The 21,075-nt window shown below is 30.3% G+C and overlaps 1 protein-coding gene across 1 annotated transcript; it reads left to right on the top strand.

The window, feature by feature from the left end:
• Nucleotides 1–1,482: 1,482 nt before the first annotated feature.
• Nucleotides 1,483–15,450, top strand: LOC118200953 (uncharacterized). The gene is made up of 2 exons (XM_085813690.1): nucleotides 1,483–1,823; nucleotides 3,638–15,450. The coding sequence occupies exon 2, from the start codon at nucleotides 3,642–3,644 to the stop codon at nucleotides 5,622–5,624; it is 1,983 nt and encodes a 660-aa protein (XP_085669816.1). The 5' UTR covers nucleotides 1,483–1,823; nucleotides 3,638–3,641; the 3' UTR covers nucleotides 5,625–15,450.
• The last annotated feature ends 5,625 nt before the right edge of the window (nucleotides 15,451–21,075 follow it).

Below are 21,075 nucleotides of genomic sequence, written 5' to 3'. Positions count from 1 at the left end.
CCCCTGCTCCGTATAACTTCACTTTCCTGACTACCCCATCAATCGTTGCCAACACCATCAGTTCCTTACAAACGAAGAAAGCCCCAGGGCACGATGGCATCTCGACCAAAGCACTGAAACATCTTTCGATCAACGCTCTTACCTGCCTAAGTAAGATAATCAACAAAATTATCAAATTCGCTCATTTTCCTAACTCATGGAAGCAAGCTATAATAATTGTTTTTGCTAAACCACAACAAAATACAACCTTCCCATAGAACTATCGCCCTATCAGTTTACTTAGCCACGTGTCTAAAGTTACTGAGAAAATTCTACTTTTCCACATCCAAAAAAATGGACCAATTTCCTAAATCACCCTTCCATGAATTTTCTCCCAGAAGAACAATCCGGTTTTCGTAATCATCATAGCACTTGCCACCAACTTCTTAGAGTTATCAACATTATCACTGAAGGCTACAATTGCAAGCTTCCGATCGGTGCTATATTTCTCGATATCGCGAAAGCTTTTGACAGGGTATGGCATCGAGGACTTATTTACAAACTAATCGTTCTCAATTTTCCAGATCATTTTATTCGCTTAATAGCCTCTTTTCTCAGCAACAGAACATTCAGAATCAAAATCGGTACTGCTTACTCAACCAACAGAGTAATCAATGCTGGTGTCCCACAGGGGTCGGAACTTTCGCCGTACCTATTTAATATTTATACTCAAGACATCCCTAAAGACCCTTCTGTTCATCTTGCACTCTTTGCCGATGACACCGCCATACTTACTAAAGGGTGCATAGTTATCGCCGTAAGAAACCAACTCCAAAGCTATCTCATAAAACTGGAAAATGGCTTACCCTTTGGAGGATTAAAATTAACTCTGATAAAACTAAGGCAATAATTTTCCGTAAAGGAAACATGAAATATTATCCTCCACTCCCTGAAATATTTGACGAAGAAATAGACTGGATTAATGAAACCAAATACCTTGGAGTCACCCTTGACCAAAAACTTACCTTCAGAACCCACTTCCGCTCCGTAGTACAGAAATTTAAAATCACCACAGCTACTATGCGACCTCTTCTTGGCCTTTACTACAAACAAATTAATTTTATATTGCTCCACACTTCGTTCAGCTCTCCTTTATGCAGCTCCGATCTGCGGAAATGCAGCTAAAACCAATATTAAACAATTACAAATTCTGCAAAATAAAATTCTACAAGAAATTATCAATGCTCCAAACGTCTACATTCACAGAGACCTTCAAATCGAACTTATTCAAGAGTATATTAAACGATTAGCGGTCAACTTCTTTTATTCAGTACAAACCCACAGTAATAGCCTTATTAACACTCTCAGACACTCCCCACATCCCAGTGAAAAACATCAGTATCTTTCAAGGCTGCAGGTATAGCTTAGTGATCAAATTTTATATCACGGAGTAGAAAGACTATATTTCTAAGAAATGCTTAGGGTAAATTCACGAAAGAAAAATGGCAACATTAACCAAAATTATACAAATATAGGGAAATGAGTTTACTAGCGGGTAATAATTTTATAAAAAATATGGTAATAAAAAATGGCATTTTTTTGTCATTTGATGAGTGCAAAAGTTGCTCATGAAACTTTCTGTCATCTGATTTTAAATGTATCTTCAGGTTATAGATGATTATTTTATATGTATGCATATATACAACCGCGCGAATTGAAATTTGTAAAAACGAATCTCTCCTGCATTTCGACTTCGACGGTTGATTTTTAAAAATAATGACAGACTTCTCTTCTTTATTCCGCTGTAATTGAACAGCATTTTTAAAATCTGTTTGTTGATTCAGGTAAGTGGAGAGTTTTGATTCATTTGGAGAGGAAGTATTTCTAAGCTCTTTCTTTCTTAGAAAATGTTCTAAACTAAGGATATAGAATAATCTTGGCGGAGTTGGCGAAAACCCGGTAAAGTGCAGAATCCCCCACTTATTTGTTTGACGCCTTTTACAAGAGTAAAAACAATTGGATTTTTGTCAATTTTCTTTTACTTTTTAAGTGAAAACACGTCGATCTGTACATAGATTAAAATCAAGGGAGTGTGCAGTGCCATTTTTATTTTTTTTTTTCAATTCTGCGATTTTTTTAAAAGTGAAAATAGGTCGATGTGTACATGGATACCGAGTATGTGCAATTCTTAAAAACGCGCCAAGCAGTGGGTGATTCTGCACTTTCCCCGAAAATCCGACGGGATTAAAAAAATGCTAGTTTTGAGAAATCGCTCTTAAAAAAACGCCAGCAAAATTATAACTAAAATATCTGATTAGTTAAAAGACATCGGAGCTAAAAACTAATTTAGTTTTATAAAATCTGATATTTAAAGTTTAATAAGATTTTATTTACTTAAAATACCAAACCTGAAGGAACTGTGATATTATTTTCCAATTAAATTTTAAGCTTTACCGTCCTGTAAGAAGTATAATAAAAGTAAATCAGCAGTACAAAGTGGAAATTTTTCATATTTTAAGATTTATGCTAATCAGATAATGTAATAAAGCTGATCAGTAGTATATACAAAGTGGGGATTAAAATTAGTATCCCTTATAAAGCCACCCAGTCGCCATTTGAAAGGGGGAGTATATAAGGCATTTCTCCTGCCTTCATGGTGTAGTGATCAGCATGCTCGCAATGAATTCCAGAGGCCCGTGGTTCGAGTCCCGGTGAAGGTGTTGCTAATTTTTCATCTTTCCTGCTTTCAAAAAATCCTAGTGTATCTACAAATTCTTTAAAACTAGTACTGATCAGTAGGCAGCCATAAATCTTTAAAATAGCAGACAGTTGTCAGCATCAGCTCAGCCTTACATAAATTTGCTTTTATACAAATCTAAATGGTCTTGTTTGTTGAAAATTTAGTAGTTTTTGTTTGTTGAAAATGGTCATTGGGAAAACTCTGAAGTACTGAAATTTGTACTTAATACTAGGGATACAGTTTATATTTTTATTTGAAGCAAAATTGATATGTTTCATACTTATTCTATGTTGAAAAATATTTAATGTATTTCCTTAGAAAAAATCTGAAGATAAATATCTTTAATATCTTTTTTTTTTTTTTTTTTTTTGTGTGTGTGTGTGTTGCACTATTTATACTTTGTTATGAAATACTTTTGCTTAAAATATATATATATATGTTTTTTCAAATAGACACAGAAATTTTTATAAATTGTTATTTGGCACAAACTGATTTTGCTTAGCCAGAACTATGTAAGGAATTATCATTTTGCTGAATCTTTTCTAATGTAAATCTGTGATTAAAGAACTTAAATTTGTAGATTCTAAAAGCATTTAATTTTTTTTGTAAATCAGAGAAAGTTTTAAAAATTATTTTATTATATTTATTTATTTGTTTATTGTGATTTCTGTTTTTCTTTGTTAAATATATATGTATATAAAAACTTAAAATTTTTTTTCAATGCATTTTGCTGAAAGTTGCATAAATTTAGTTTCTGACCTGCTTTAGTTTTGACTTTTTGAAGTTTATTGTAGATGTTTTGTCTTGTTGAAGTTGTATTTTGTGTATTTTGTTTGTATTTTGTAGCTTGTCAGTAAGCTAAGTTATTAAACTGAAGTATTTATTCTTAATGATTATTACCCCCCCTTTTTTTTCCAGCCAGATGCTAATGGCTACTTCAAGTCTTTCATTAAAGGAGTTTGGAAGGCGTTTCCGTAAAGCATTATCAGTTCCATTTCTTCTAAATCAGGTGTGCTCTACCAATATACAGGAATTTGTGGAGTCCTATGCTGCATCTTTAGGGTGTTCGGAAAAATCTCTTTTCTTTCCTTTATTAACTTGTGCAGCTGCTTGTATGGGTACTGATTGTTATATTGAGTTAACTAGTCACTGGCATGAACCTCCTATTTTGTGGACTTTAGTTATTACGCCTAAAACTCTTCTGCGAATTGATGTTGCAGAACATTTAAAACAATTGCTTTTGAAAGCACAAAATGAAGTTTGGGTTCTTGAACATAGTGAGGACACAAAAGATCATCTGAGGAAGTTCCTTTTTGACTTGCTTACTTTAGATCAGCTTCATGAAATGCTAAAATTAAGTAATGGACATGGTTTAGCTATTTATAATAGTGTTCGTTCTCTTCATAAAGTTATGGTGACTCCAGAAGATGCTGATATTATGTTTAGATTATATTCTGGTTTAGGATGGTTTGCTGATTCCCGTGTAACTAGAAATACTGTATCCAAAACAAGAGTAAATTTTTCCATTATATCCACACCCACTAATGTTCATCAGGCTTTAACTACTTCTCCTAATTTTCCAGAACTCTTTCATCAGTGTTTCTTAACAACATGTTCTGAAGAAAATCACGTGAAATTTGGACAGCTTTCAGTAGTTTCTGAAACAGAAAAATTATTAGAAATTTTTACCTCATTGTTAAAATTGCATTCCATGAAGGGACCAATTGTATATAAACTAAGTTCAGAAGCTACCGAAAAATTTAGCCAAATTCATGATGAGCTAACTGATAAAGCTAAACAGATGGCTAGGAAAAATGCTCATAAAGTTTTTCAGCCTGCTCTTTCATATCTTGGACGTTTAAGCTGTGTTCTTCATGTTTTAGACAATGTATTAGAATCAATTAATTATAAAGTGCCCATTACCCAGTTAACATGGAGTACAGAAATTAGTGCATCTACTGTGTGGCAAGCAAGAGAACTTCTGGGACATGTAGTTGAACAGCGTCATGCATTAATGGAACAAACTATGATTGAGGCTTCTCAACCAAAGAATGTACGTACTCCTGCCATAGATCTTGTTGATGGACAAACTGCTCCTCGGCAACAAAGAAGTCCTTATACTGCACATACACCACCAATAAATTCTATGCAAAGAAGCCCAGTTCCAGTACAAAGACCTCCTTTTTCACCTAGTATAGCAAGGCGGAATTTAATGAACACTCGAGTTCGAACTCCGACCCGAGGAACTTTTGAACCTTTGTTAAATCAAAGTAATGAACGGCGTAATGTGGAACCTATCATTGCATCTGTTTCCTCGGCAGGATTGCCTGTTACAAGAGAAGAACCTGCATTTCGTCCTGTTATTAGTAGCTGTGAAACTTTGGCTAATTCTGCAAATAATAGTTTAAATGCTGAATTAAATTTGCCACCAACATTATCTGTATCAGTATCAGATGAATCAGAACCTTCTCAACCAGTTCTTCTTTCACGAACACCTTTCACATCTGTTCGTGATGTATCAAAGGAAGATTTTTTAAAATCTCATAGAAGTTCTGTGAGAAAGTTGCTAATGCATGGTATAAGCCAGATATCGGCATCTCGCTGTGTACAATTAAAACTTACACCAGATCCAACTGCATCAGAGGAGGGACAAATTTACAATTCTAGTTTTGCACGTTCCTTTCTAAAAAAACTTGAATCATTAGGTTTTGGAGTTTGTGATGGTCCCAAAAGTGGCAACCTCCGTCATTTTATTTTTAAGAAAAAAAAATTTAGTGCTTTGACTGAAGAACAGAAGCAGATTTTATCTGACATAAATATAAGTGAGAGAGATTATAATAAATGTTTTACTCTTCCCGCTGTGCAAGAAAGTAAGCAGAATGGAAGTGTTGTTTGTTTAGAGTAATTGAGGAAACAATTGAATGAAATGTAGCATAATATGTATTAATAAACCAAGTTATTTAAAATCAAGTAATCAAATGCATATGGAAGAATATTAATGATGTTTATGAATTGCAAGTATAATAAATTTATGACTAACTTTTCATTAAATTTTTATCTAGGAAAGATTATATTTAGTAAAAAAAAGTTAAATATTATGATTAAGTAGGAGAATAAATATGGAAATTTTAATAATTTTTTAGAATAATTTATTTGTTACAAAACTGAAATTTACAATTTTTTGGGGAAGAGAAGGAAAGCTTTTATAGTATTTTAATTTTAGAAGATACATGTTCATGTATGTATACAATTGACCCTTGAACAATTGGGATTAAAACTGTAGAGATACAAATTTTATGTATATTTTTCAAATTTTTTATGAGGTATGCAAATTTACAAATTGAATGATGTAACTTAGAAATGGTGAACATTTTAGGTATGTCATGAATAATATAATATAAACATTTAATAATACATAATGAATGTTCATACTAATGCATGCAATTTTCATATTTAATCATTTACCACCACAAAATGTGAACATTTCTCTTATGAAAACCTTTCCTATTTAATGTATAAGTTAATAAGCATTTATATTTATATATATATATATCATTAGACAACACTGATATGCACACAGGTGATTCATATTGCAAAGAGGGCATAAACTTAATTGTCAATAAATCTACTATAGTGTAAATGAATTTTGTCATCCTTATTTTCTTTCTTTAGATTTGCTTCATTGTAAGCACACAGTATCTTATAAAGTGAAGTCTACGTTGATTGACTTTTCATGTTGTCAGTAATGTTTCCCTTCAGCAGTAAACTGTTTATTACATTTTGAGGGAAGCAAAAAATTCATACAGATTTTCAATATCATTAAGGGAATTTCAGTATCCTAAACTTTTGTGTTGTTCAAGGATGAATTGTCTCTCTCTCTAAGTACATCATATATATACCAGATAGTATTTAAACTTATTGAGTATATAATACAAATTACCTTGTTGCGAGTATCAGTATTTGGATAATAGTTGGTACCCACCATACATCACTAATAAAAACCATTCATGACTCTTTGACAGAGCATTGTAGCATTTATCCTGAAAGAGCTTTTCTTTTTTAAAGTATGTGCATGTGTGTGTTTTATTAATATTTTTTCTTCCCTTTTCCAAGAAAGAGTGGAGATGAGTTTTCTTTTTATTTCAGTTTCAATTTGAGACCATTTGGAGCAAATGGATATATGCAGTGTCTCATTTTTCTTAGGGTTTCCTGTGGGAAGTTCTTGAGACAGTGTTTGTTCTTCTTATGTTAATTTTTACTAAATTGTGTGTACTAGATTTGCCAAGAAATGAAGCAGAGCTCATCTTTTCCATACATGTGATATTTTGCCAGATTTAACTATTAATGTTTCGAATCTCACATCGTGAACCTGAAGATGGAACTAAAAATTTAATAATTACTGACAAAGTATTAGAATAAAAACCGGAAAATGGTTTAAAGAAAATCACTTACTTTATTTAGCAGAGTTCATATGATGGCACAGATAATTATTGAGAATAACAAAGTAAACAAAGAAATATATCTGCTGATGGTGAAAATGTATTTCAGCACTAAAAAGCATCAACAAATTGCCGGTATGTAATACAGTCAAAAGTCTTTAATCCGGACTCGTCGGGACTTCGGCGATTCCGGATTATAGATCATCAGTTTAAATCTGGTAAGATGGCATGCAGAAATTATAAAATTAAAAATATGAAACCGTAATTTATAAAATAATGAGCAATTTTGATCTAAAGGGTATCAAAATTTACAAAAAAAGAAGCTTAATATTTATTTGTTTACTTTATTAAACATTTCTTTCAACGCGCGCATGCGTACCTTACGCATAGCCGAAATTAGAAAATTGCAACCAGAAAACTATTTGATTTGTATTCGTGATATTTATAATGACGAGGAATTTGATTTAAATTATATCAAAGACGGAGTACATCGAGATTAAATACTACATTTAGTAAGGAATTATAAGCCGAATAAAATAAAAACATCTGCCCTGAAGATAACGATAGTGGTGACAGATCAACTTCCAGTTCATTGCACGCCGCGACGTCCCCCCCTCCCCGCGCAGAGCAGCGTGAAATTGATAAACAGATTTCGGAACGGTTAGATAAACAAAAGATATACCTTTATCCATTTTTTGTAGCAATTCGTTTTTTGTTTGATGGACATCGAATCATACTTTCGTTTTCTAGATCCTTTGAGAGCTCCAGCATCGGAAATTCTATTTGACATAATCGAAAGTTCAAGCTTACTTTTATAAAATTGCTCTTACAGTCTGCAAAAAATAATAAGCCGAATCCAATTCGAAGATTAAGGAACAACGCAATCATCAACATTAACTGAAATAGATAATTAGATAATTTTAGCTTATACCGTCCGTTATACATTAAACGCGCACGCGAAAACGTATTCTGCTCTTGCGCAGACGTATATGCGCAGTCGTAAATGTCTTGGGCGCACGTGTAAAATGCCTATGAGCATGCGTCAACGCGGCGCGCAGAAAGATTTTAGCTTTGAGGTCCGGATTATGGGTGTCCGAATTAACGACTTTTGACTGTAGCTGAAATCATTAATATCCAAGTACAATGTGCACAAAAAAAAAAAAAAAAAAAAAAAAAGAGAGAGAAGGAACAGTTCTATATTTCTCATTCTACTGGGTCGACTGATGAAATTTAACTGCATTTTTCATGTTTCGAAAGTGCAACTTGGGATGTATACAGTCAAAAGTCTTTAATCCGGACTCGTCGGGACTTCGGCAATTCTGGATTACAGATCATCAGTTTAAATCTGGTAAGATGGCATGCAGAAATTATAAAATTAAAAATATGAAACCGTAATTTATGAAATAAAGAGCAATTATGATCTAAAGGGTATCAAAATTTACAAAAAAAAGCTTAATATTTATTTGTATACATTATTAAATATTTTTTTCAACGCGCACATGCGTAAAGCATACATTACGCATAGCCGAAATTAGAAAATTGCAACCAGAAAACTATTTGATTTATATTCGTGATATTTATAATGACGAGGAATATGATTTAAATCATATCAAAGATGGAGTACATCGAGATGAAATACTACATTTAGTAAGGAATTATAAGCCGAATAAAATAAAAACATTTGCCCTGAAGATAAGGGTAGTGCTGACAGACCAACTTCCAGTTCATTGCGCGCTGCGATGTCACCCCCACCCCCCACAGAGCAGCATGAAATTGATAAACAGACTTCGGAATGGATGGTTAGAGAAACAAAGGATATGCCTTTATCCATTTTTTGCAGCAATTCCACTTTTTGTTTGATGGACATCAAAACATACTTTCGCTTTGTAGATACTTTCGCTTTCGAAACATACTTTTATACCAACTTACTTTCATAAAATTGCTCTAACGGTCTGCAAAAAATAATAAACCAGATCCAATTCGAAGATTAAGGAACAACACAATCTGCAACATTAACCCTTTGTGGCGCACTGTACGTTAACTTCGGAATTTCAGCAAAAAATGTTGTATGCAGTCTATTTAGTCGTAAAGGAGTATACAGGTAAAATTTTGTAAAAGTTGCACTTACCGTTTTAATTCTGTGGGTGTTCCATGAGGTGGAACACTGCACAGCCAGAGCTTTTAAAGGTGCGACTAAGCGAGCATTGCAGTGAAGCACGAAAATGAGTAGAAGCGTTTGTATAAGAATGAAAAAACCCTGTATTATGGCTGTATACATGGTTTCCTGGATATACACAATATTCTTGAATATATACGGATAAATGAGATAAATATCTATATATACAAGTCCTATATACAAAAATATCTACAAATTTTTGGAAAGAGTTAGGCCTCTCTATGCCATTTATAGAAAATTAATAATAAAAAAATTAACTATGATTAATATTAACAATAAAGAAAAATAAGCCTATAATATATACATATACGAAAAATATCTACACAATTATTGAAAATAACGGGAATGAGACTAAAATGCAACAGCAAAAAATTTGCGCAGGTCTAAGTAAAGATGAGTCAAGCTACTAATAAAATTCCTGCCTAAAAACTACTCCCAAAAAATTCGAGATGACAATATTAGGGCTTTCATAACACACCTCACCCCTCAATACTGCTTTGTTTGAATTCATTCCCCCTTCCAAAACAACGGAAACAGAAAACGTAAACAACGGATGTCCTCTCCTAAGCACAGATGTTCTGATTCGTAACAGCATGAGATCGCTAAAGTCGCAGTGTTCCTGCTAATGGAACACCCAGTTTCGTTTAATGATTCTGCATATGGTTTTTGTATGAAAGATTAAAAAAAATATAGAACAAATAATTTGGAGTACAGCCAGCAAAATTATGCCTATTTTTTTTTCCAAATAAAATTTTTTATATCATTAAAAAAAATAGAGAAAATTACTTGAAAAAAGTGGATTTTAATAACACATAATAAATGAAAATTCTGTGTCTCCTTGTGATATGCTGCTATCTACTGTTTAAAAAGAAAAGTTCAAAGTATATTATAAAGGCAATTTTATCTATTTACGGTTGAATTGAAAGGTTTCAGAAACGTTTCAATTTGGGTGTTCCATGTAATGGAACACTGAGCCGCAAAGGGTTAACTGAAATAGATAATTAGGTAATTTTAGACTGTCCGTTATACATTAAACGCGCATGCATAAACATATGATGCGTACACGTAAAGGTATTACGCGCATGCGCAGAACGTTTGCAGCTATGAGGTCCGGATTAACGACTTTTGACTGTATTAGATTTATATATAGCATCATCTTAACATAGGTATTGTGACACAAAATTGGACATTTTCTGAAATGTCATACCAATTTTTTTTTTGCTTTTCATATCTTAATTTTATGACTCAAATTATACTAAAATACGAGTTTTGTAAAAAAATTGCACGAGGACTTTTTAAAAACTAAGTTCTCAAAATCTTAGCTCCTCGATGTTAATTGAATTTGGTATATATTTTTAATATCTGTTTTTTTATTAATTTTACTTGATTCTTTCTTTTGCAGTTTGAAATTTATATTCAAACCGAATAAAATTCACAGATATTTTCTGATTTATTTCTAATATGTGTTTTAGTAATTTTTCGAAAAAAAATTTAATTACAACTTGTGAAATTTTTATTATCATGTTAACGTAGATGTGTTTCGAAGCATATCTACAAACAATTACAGTTTTTTATTCAAAATTTTGTAAGATATATATGAATTTATGTATTGACGCATTTTGAAATTTGGCATCTTATAAATGATAGGAGTGCCAAATGTGGTTTATGCACTTTGTTATTATCTTCTTTGAATTTTAACAGTTATTTTGATTCATAAATTTTCAAATAAACTTTTACTGAGGATCATTCATGGGGAATTTATTTATTTTAATTTTTATAAATAATGCCTAATAAATATTTATTAATAATACATGAAAAGTCATTGTTTTAATTTATTAAGAATATTAATCAAAAGTTTAAAAATTTTTTCTTTTCTCTCAAAAGGGTGAATTTTTACCTTCACCATTTTATTGTCTGCTATTTAACTTCATTTTATATGCAACAAAATTTAGTTTGCTGATTTCAAAATTGTGCATCATATATGCATTCAGTACTTCTGACTATATCAAACAATACGTCAAAAATATAAATAAAACATGCTGTATTCTACCACAGAAATTTTAAAAGTGACAAATTTCACTAGAATGCAAGTTTTTTTATCTTCTTCCCTCTGTGTAGTAAAGGCAACAAATAAAAATGATTTTGAAGATGTTTTTATATTCAATCATAGTTCGAGGTGTTTAGTGCATAATAAATTTTTTAGACCAACTGTTGCTTACATTTGAAAGGGCTCCTAGTTATCATCAAAGACCCTGTTTTTCAAAGCAAAATACATTTTTATATAAACATAGAATTTAGAATAAACTAATTTTTAAAAGTCAAATTGTGATTTCTCAAGACTGGAATTCTAACCATTACACTAGAGTTTAATGAGTTTCTGGTTTTCTTAGTTTAGAAATTGCTCATAAATTAGGTTGGTTGGTTATTTAAATATGATAAAGCACATGACGACTGTCTGCCTAAGGAAAGCACTGCCTTCAGGGAGGACTTTTCTAACGAGAAGTGGCTTTTAGTCTTCACGCACCAAGTCTGAACCTGCCCTTCGCTCCCTATTTTTTGACTTCACTGATTTTTTTGCGTTTTAGTCTATGTGTTTTGTGTTTGATCAAATAGCCTGGCTCAGTAAAAGTAGGCGGCCAGTGTAACTCTGATTCAAAATCCGGTTACGACCACATGTTTCTGAGACTCCTTTGCCAATGTTTTCTTTTTCTTTTTTCCCCTTTCTAATAATTTCGTTCTCCTAATGAGGAAGGACCTTTAGCTGCCCTCGAAATCGATTGAGTGTTTTAATATATGTATGTTAAATACAAGGTTGTTATTGCGATTTTGATTGTCAAATTGGGGCGTTTCTCTTCTATTCTAACATTAGTAAATGCGTGGCGTAATGTAAATCCATCTTCTCTGTTTATGGAAACTGAGAGTGATAACAGTGAATTTTCTGGTTTTCGGGTTAGTCAAGCAAGGGTTAAAGCAAGAGAATTGCTTTTATATTCGAAAGTATGAATAAATGAGGAGGCTTTGCAAGAAGAAGATATTGTTGAATGTATGATGTGTTCAGATGAGCCAACACTGGCATATCAAATAACTGATGATGAAATCATTGGCTCTGTTTTGAACTTGCAGCAAGAAAATGATTTTGACACTGACACAGATAGTGAATTTGATTGTAGTGAGAAAATATCTTCTAATGAGGGTTTGGAATGTGGTGAAGAATACCTAAAATTTTTAAAACAGCAGAGCTGTGTTACAGAGTAAGAGATTATGACTCTAAATAATTTACAATGAAAAAAACTTACTCTGGAGCACCCTAAAGTTTTAAAACAAACCTCTACTAGAAAAATATTTGAAACATATTAAAAGAAATTGTGCTTTATTAACCCTTATTTTTATATGTCTTTATTGTATATGTCCCTTAATGCTTTTAAATATCCCTGTAATCACTAATGTAAATGAATAATATATGTAATAATAATAATAGTTTAATGCATATAATAAATTAATGTAATAATGCATATAGTAATTTAATTAAATGTATCTAATATGCCGTATTTATTTTGCACTTTTAGTCTGGATATTATGGTTTAGCTTTTCTGTCCTGAAATCTGCAAAATCCTAAAATCCACACTACCTCTGGTCCCAAGCATTGAGAATTTCTGAACATCTACTGCAGTGAGAATGACATAAATTGCTTTATTGAAAAACATTATCAGAAACGGGGTGGGGGGAGGGGAATTAAAAAAAGATGCAGTATTTGCCCAGTGAAAAAGCACATAAGAACAAAAACGGGCTATGTCGAATGTGAAAATTGCTTGCATTTGAAACACATGGCATCACTTTGTTCTGTGTGCTGCTAACATTCATAGTTGCTTTTTTTCTCTGTGTCTATAGAGCTAATAAAGAATCGATACAGTAAAGGTATACTATTTTTTTCCTATGCTAATATATAATGTGATTTTCTATTCCTTCACGAAATGTTTTTCATAAAAGCATTTGGAGAAATTAAAAAAATTTAATGTGCATATTTTTGAAGTTTCATTATAAAATTTATTATTTGTATAGATGTAACACTTTTTATGAAGATTTACAGTTTTTTTCTTCAAAAAACACAAATTAGGTCTTTTGGACCCAGTGCACACACTTGTGTAACTCATATGATTAAAATGAAATTCTAAAAAGAAAAAAAAAAATGATCTAAAAATAACAACTATGATTAAAAAATATAAAGAAAATTATATGAAAGAATGAATTTTGCACCTTTTTTCCACTCATGCACAATAAAAGAGAAAGAAAAATAGGATACCATAAATTACGAATTTTGCCAATTCTTGCTGCAAACTGGAAAAAGTGAGCCAAGATATATTTTTGAATTTGTCAGTAAGCTTCTCACCAAATTTTACAAAATTTAATATTTAGCTTCAATTTGAGTCTTAAAATCGGAATTTGGAAAAAAGTCCGATGTGTCAAAATACCTGTGTGAGAACAATTGCATACATAAATCTAATATATGTCATAATTCGTGCTTTTGAGACATGAAAAATGCAAGTTAAATTTAGTCAATCAGCTTAGTAGAATGAGAGATATAGAACTGTCCCCCTTCTTTTTGTGCAAAGTGTTTCTTAATGTAACAGTACAGTAATTAAATATGATTCTTATAGATTTTAATTAAATTTGAATTTTTGAATAAATAAAAATAAAGCATTCTGCTTTATTTTTATTTTTTTTATACATAAGAAATTCACTTTTTCTTGCCTTATATATATGAAAAGAATAGTAAACACCTCTGAGTACATATAAATCTATTAAAATATAATAATTTGTATTTAAATTCTTTAAAAAAATACAGAAATGTTAAGTATGAAATAATTTCTGTGAAAAGAGCAATAACGTTATCGTTTTCTGTTGTACTGTAAAAAATCAACTTTTTATCAGTAGCAGGTATTAAAAGTAAAGAAAAGGGAGACCTTTTTCCAAGAAATTTATATATATTATCAACATAAGATTTTGCCATGTACTGTTATATGAAATGTTCTCTATATGGAACTTGTTTTCCTAAAAAGTGATATTGTCAATCAAAATACAACATTGAAAAATTTGGATTTAATTTTTTTCTTTCTTTATTATTTTTTCAGGAATTGTCAAAATAAAATTGTGATTTTAAAAAATGAAATTATGATCATTAATTATTATGCAGCTGACAGTTAAAACATTGTTCTCACTCAATAGTATTCTGTGATTTTTCTTAATCTTGTGGTGAAGAGTATATACATGATATCAATTAAAACCCTTACTTAGCCTTTACTTTTTCAGCTGGTAAGTTGTAGACATACACTTTCAGTTACAAAAATACTTTTAACAATGTGAATATTTATGTTTTAGCATTTTTGTATTAAAAATATTTTCCCTAAAATTATGATGTTTCTCCAACCTGTATACTTATATTTAGGATAATCTGTTATAAAGAATGAAATGCAAAAATGTGTGACTCTCAAGTGTCAAAAATTGACAGGTACTTAGTTTTAAAACTCAAAATCATAATCAGTGGCTGTATACAAATTGAAGATTGAAATGTTTGTAGATAATTGAAGACAAAATATTAATTTTGAAAAAAGTGTTTGATGTTAATTAAGTAAGCTTAAGCATTTCTATGCAGATTGTTTAAAAAGTATTGGATAAATGTAATATATATATATATATTTTCCCCTAAAAGGGAGATCTTATTCACAAAATCTTATAGAATTTTTAATTTTAGGAAATACTGGAAAATACTTGTCCCCAGTTCAAACAAGTATATGCATAAATTAAAATTTCTAGTTTAATAAAGTTTTTTCTATGATTATTAGATTATGAGTCTAAAATAATAAAACTGCATGATAATAATGTATTTTTAGCAGTTGAAAACTTACAAATTACTTGTGAGAAAATTCTTTTAGCATACTATCTGTAACAGAATATCATTGCTTGGCATTTAAGAAAAAATTCAATCTTGAATTATTCTAATTTTACAGAGTTTGTGCACATTCCTCTACATGGACATTTAAGGACTAAGAACAATGAGTGAAAAAAATTGAGAACTTTTCTGCAAATTGGAATTGAATAAATTAATTTTTTTGACAAAGTTTATATCTATTTAGTCAACTTCACTCTTGTATTACTATTCTAAGAATAAAATTAATATGTATATGGAATGTATTATTAGCCAACTTAATCTAATACTGAACACAACTGTAAAACTAATTTGAAAACAGAGCCAACTTCTTAAAAGTTATTAAATAGTTAACTTGAAATTACAAAATTTCTTGAAACAGTTATATTTCACCCTTAATAATAGTCACACATATTTTTAAAGGAGATTTACATCATCACTATTAAAAAATCTCTTGATTTTTAAAATATTCATTAAAAATTATTATATTAAAATCATAATCTAATGATATTTTTTAGTTTAAAATAATGGATAATTATATATATAATTTATTATGTTGCGTTAAAAGGGATGTCAAAATAATTCAACATTATAAACTACAAAACATATGTAACACAAATAAATATGTTTTTTTTATTCTGATTTTCCTGGTATTTTAGCTAATTTATACCCATTTCTTCCTTTTTAACATCTTGATCTATTTCATTTGTTTTAATAAGCAAATCAATATTTGTATTTGTCTCTGCTACATTTGCTAATATTTTCAACAATATTCTTTTGAACAATGTACCCTTTATACAAAGAAAAATTTTCTTTCTCTTTTATAGAATCAATTTCTTCCTCAGTAAGTTTATAAAGTTTAGTTTTCTCACCCATTGTACTGGAACCATACTCTAGATAGACTCAGAACAAAATATTGCTGTGTCTGAGTTAACGACTGAATCTTACGAAGGTTTAAACAAACCTTTTTATTAAATCAGAACTTGAACGTAAATGTGTATCTTGAAAGAAAGTAAAAAAGAAATTCATTACAACTAAGCCAAGCACTTGTGGTGAGGTAACTTAAAATAAAATTAAGGCTAATAGCTAATGGCTACTACATTAAAAAAGTAGGCTAATAGCTAATGGCTACACGAATCAAAAGTTGGCTTACAAATCTAATCAGCGTATATATTCAAATATTTACAATAATAATGCGAGACCAAAGACTACAAATCTGAGCTAGCAGCCATCTAGTACTGTGGCCTCAAAAGGCAGAACGTGCTTTGAATTAAACTCCCAACCTTCCTTTAAATACTTCATTTACCTTCTGGTAGAGAAACAGAAATGAGAAGTAACAGTAAATATCCAAAATATAAAAATGGCTAGTTGGTGAAAAATAATAGTAATAGCCTAAAAGTTTCCTCTTCATCTTTGAATTTTCAGATCAATTAATGTTCTGATTCTAAATGTATTTTATGTAATTCTTGCGTATATTTAACATGTATTGGAAAAAAATATATTATTTCTTTAGCAATATCAATATTGTGAAAAACTCCTGAAAGCTTTACGAAATGATATGTGATGCATTCTGATAGGTATATGCAGAAGATGATTAATATCTTTAGTAATGCTGAATTTCGTTTCAACAGATGTCTGCCTATATATGATAAGATTAAAATCATTTTTGTGGTTTTCTATGCTTGTGAATAGTAAAAACAAAAGAGGACAAAGTAAAAGGAAATAAAGAAATACTTCTGAGACCAAAAGTAGAAAATCCAAATATCTTTGTTTTCACAGTTTTTCCAAACAAGAAAAGAAATTCATCACAATTGTCTTGTTAAACATGTCTAAAAGTAACTATAATGATTATATATTATTGTAAAACTATATGCAAAGCAGAATTAAATTTTGAGGACTCCTGCATTTTTATCAATATATGAGTATGTGCATAAAATTAAATACAGTGTATTCAAGCGAGAGTCTGCATAATCAATACATTAACAGAGACTATTACTAAAAAATGCTTTATTTACTCTGTGCTTTTGAAAACTGCAAAATAAATAAGAAAATATGTTCCTATTGTGAGGTCCACCCATGTACTTTACGAAAAAAAAAAAAAAAAAAAGCCTGGACCGATTGACGGAATTCAAATTGCGTTTCCCATGTCTCAAAAGCCTACTTAGGATGTAAATCAGATTTATATAAAGCTTTGTTCTGACATAAGTATTTTGACGCAAAATTGACTTTTTCTGAAATAACATAGTACTAATTTTTTTCATTACTTCGATTCTATGACTCAAATTATGCCTAGATATTAAATTTTATAATTTTTGGTGAGAAATTTATAAATTTATCTTGCGAATTTTTTTTCAGTTTGCGCCAAGAATAATTTACTTGGAGAACTTCTTAATTTATAACAACCTAATTTTCCTTTCCTTCTTCTTTATTGGAAAAAAAGGTCATCATTCATACTTTCAAATAATTTTAAAAACGTGTATAAACCACATTTTCGTTATTATCTCTAATAATAAATACGCCAAATTTCAAAACGTGTCAAAATGTAAATTTACATATTTATATCTTGGGAAATTTTGAATAAAAAACTAATTTTTTGCAGATATGCTTAGAGATACATCTGTTTTAAGATGTTGGTAAAACTTTTATAGGTTCTAATTTAAAATATTTTTTGAAAAAATGTATAAAAATTATTTAAAAATAAATCATAAAAAATAGGCAAATTTTTTTTGGAAGGAACCTAAATTTCGAAATATGAATGGAAACAAATAAGTTTAATAAAAAGAGAGATATTAATACATACATATCAAGTTCAATTAATATTGAGGAGCTAAAATTTTGAGAGCTAGTTTTTTAAAAATTAAATGTGTGATTTTTACAAAACTTAGCAGTTTCGCAGAATTTGAGTTGTAGAATCGAAATATGGAAAAAATTGGCATGTCATTTCTTAAAAAGTCTGATTTTATGCCAAAATACCTGTATTAGAACAATGTTATATATAAATCTAAGACATATCTTATGTCGCAATTTCAAGACCTGAAAAACTCAAGTTGAATTTCGTCAGTTGGTCCACTAGAACGGGAGATACAGAACCGGCTTTTTTTTTTTTTTTTTTGCGTGGTATATCCTGTTTCGTTAATAAATCAGTCTGAATTGTGCATGCAAAGATGCCCTTAAGGTTTTATGTAAACTTTTAAAAATTATCTTATGCCTGCATTATAATGAGTTATATCAAATTTGACCTAATTTCAGTTGCATACAACTCCCTATATAAATTACAGATGAGGCATAATAATGAAATGAATAACAAAAGGATAAACATAATAAATGAAAATCTTTTATTAACTAACTAATTTGCATTAAGCCAAAAGGGGGGAAACACGGTTTTATATCTCTCAGACAGAATTTTTAGAACAGAAAAGTTACTCGATTCTCCTGAAGTGCTTTTAGTGGAAACATGTCTAAAGATAAACGTATCTAAATGACAATACTATAATTGAGTTTCACATGGAGAAAATCTTATGAAATTGAAAAATCGTTTTGTAGAATGAATCTTAGTTTTTTCTGTACCTATTTGTCGTCTTAAGTCCGTAAATAACTATAAAAACGTTAATTCATAATTTTTAGAAATTAAAGTTTATATTTTTTAAATAAAACTTTTATTTCTGTCTTAGAATATTTGACATTGCAATTTTTCATAAAAAAAAAAAAAAAAAGGCTTTCATATTAACTCAAAATTTAGCATCCAGTCACATTTTAAATAAAATTCTTTAAATATTAATGAAATTTATTCTTAAAATAAAAACATTTATAAAGTAACAAATCTGTAATGCATTAAAATGGAATGTAAGGTAATCTGTAATGCATTCTCCTGCATTATTATGGTATAACTTTCAGTACATGAAGGCCGTTTTTTTTTTTTTTTTTTTAGATGAATCATAAAATTTGTTTCAATCTTTAAAATCCTTTTAAGACTGTTTTTAACAAATTTAATATCCAAGCCCAACACATTTCTTTTGAATCCTTTTTTTTTTACTCCATTTTTTAACCACATATAAACCAAAAATAAATTCTTTTAAATAGATTTATTCTCAAGAAATTAACTCTGAAGTGAAAAACATAAAAATTTTTTAAATATTACAAATAGAATCAAACTTAACCCAGGCTTCGGTCTCCAAATACAGCACTTTGATAGTATTTTGACATACAACAGTTCCATACAAATAAAAAAAGGGGACACTTCCGCATAAAAGAAACACTTATTGTGTGATGGATAATAGCTGTTTTATTAAACATTTCATTCAATGTAAGTTTGATTTCCTTCGTTCGCACTATTTCTATTTTATTCAATAGATAGACATAATTTCCTGTTTAGTTACAAAGTTCCAATGTTCAAGTCTTGTAACTGGCACATCAAGACTTCTCACTAAATTATAAATCAAAATTTTTTGTTCGCAGCAACCTCTGTGTCACTATCTTCACTTCGGTAGCGATATTTTCTGGATTTAGAACCCTAATACAGATTTCGCCATCTGCTATTTGATTTATGACTCGGGCATTGCCATCGCATTGAAAAACTTCTGTTACATTAACTTCATTTATAATCACTTTTCCACATTTCTTTACAAATTCTGTTTAATTGGAAAATTTTGCTTTCAAATCGACAACTATCATCAGAAGTGTAGCTGGTGTCCGTTATACACTATCGACCATGGTGACTAAAGACATGTTGTTCCATTAAATTTTGCCTTGTTTCTTTTGCATGAATTATATTAGTTACTTATTACTTTGGCCTCTTTCCTGTACATGTTACTGCTTAGTTGAGTCCCGAATCCATGTCTGGCACTAGATATTTTCCAGATTGATGCGGTCTAAGAGGGTCCGGAATTCTGCTGCCAAATGCTTCCCTAAATTCTATAAATTTGGTGTCCTAGTGCCTCCTTAAATTCCAAAGATTTTTACCACCACTTATAATTTTGTTCCTTGGTGCTTCTCTAAATTCTAAAAATTTTGTCTTCCCTAAATTCTGGCTCTGATCTTGGGCTTATTTGATTAACAAATGAGTTATTCTTAGTTCAAACAGCACTAAATGCAATCTTTTGGCCTATGAATATAATTTACAAAACCTGTTTTATGCATATAGAAAGAAGTTTTGGTTAAATTTCTTCTCGTCAATAACATTCAACACTTCACAGTCGATGTCTGTAATCATCAGCAAGCATAATGTCAACATAAAAGGTGATCATGGCCTTTGGTATTATTCGGAAGAAAAAAACAAAAACCTGGACATCATTGCATGAATCATTTTTTAAGCTGCAGTGTGTTTATAGTCATGACATGATGAAAGCAAATAAATAAATAATGATTTGCTAGGTTGGGGTCATTGTCGAAGTGGAATTAAGAATCATTGTGACTCTTTGTATGTTTTATTATGAAAAAATACCAAATGCGCACACATAAAGCATTAAAAAAAAGTATATACTAGTGATCCAAAAGTCTGGTCTTTTAGATCAGTGCTCCGCAACCTGTGTGCCGCGACACACTGGTGTGCCATGAGTAGGATATAGGTGTGCCACAATCAAATACATGTATTTGACATTTTGCAATTTTTTATCACGTATTTAATATACAATGACAATTTTTTCCCTTAATAATGTCTATTTTAAATGTTTTTATATATTTCACTGTTGTGTGATTGTAAGTGTGTTAGCATTTGAATTTTTCAGCACTTCCTTGATAACTCGGAACTCTTTGGTGTGCCACGAAATTCCAGAAAGATTTTTTGTGCGTCGCAGGTGAGGAAAGGTTGCGGAGCACTGTT

The sequence above is a fragment of the Stegodyphus dumicola genome, chromosome 1 (assembly GCF_044657685.1).
Source record: "Stegodyphus dumicola isolate Sdum_Otavi_A_Nest chromosome 1, ASM4465768v1".
NCBI classification, from domain to species: Eukaryota; Metazoa; Arthropoda; class Arachnida; order Araneae; family Eresidae; genus Stegodyphus; species Stegodyphus dumicola.
The sequence above is the reverse complement of the archived record's forward strand: the minus strand, read 5'-3'. Positions and strand labels throughout refer to the sequence as shown.

Coding starts and splice junctions, on each gene's coding strand:
- LOC118200953 (XM_085813690.1), top strand. CDS start 3,642: ATGCTAATGGCTACTTCAAGTCTTTCATTAAAGGAGTTTGGAAGGCGT.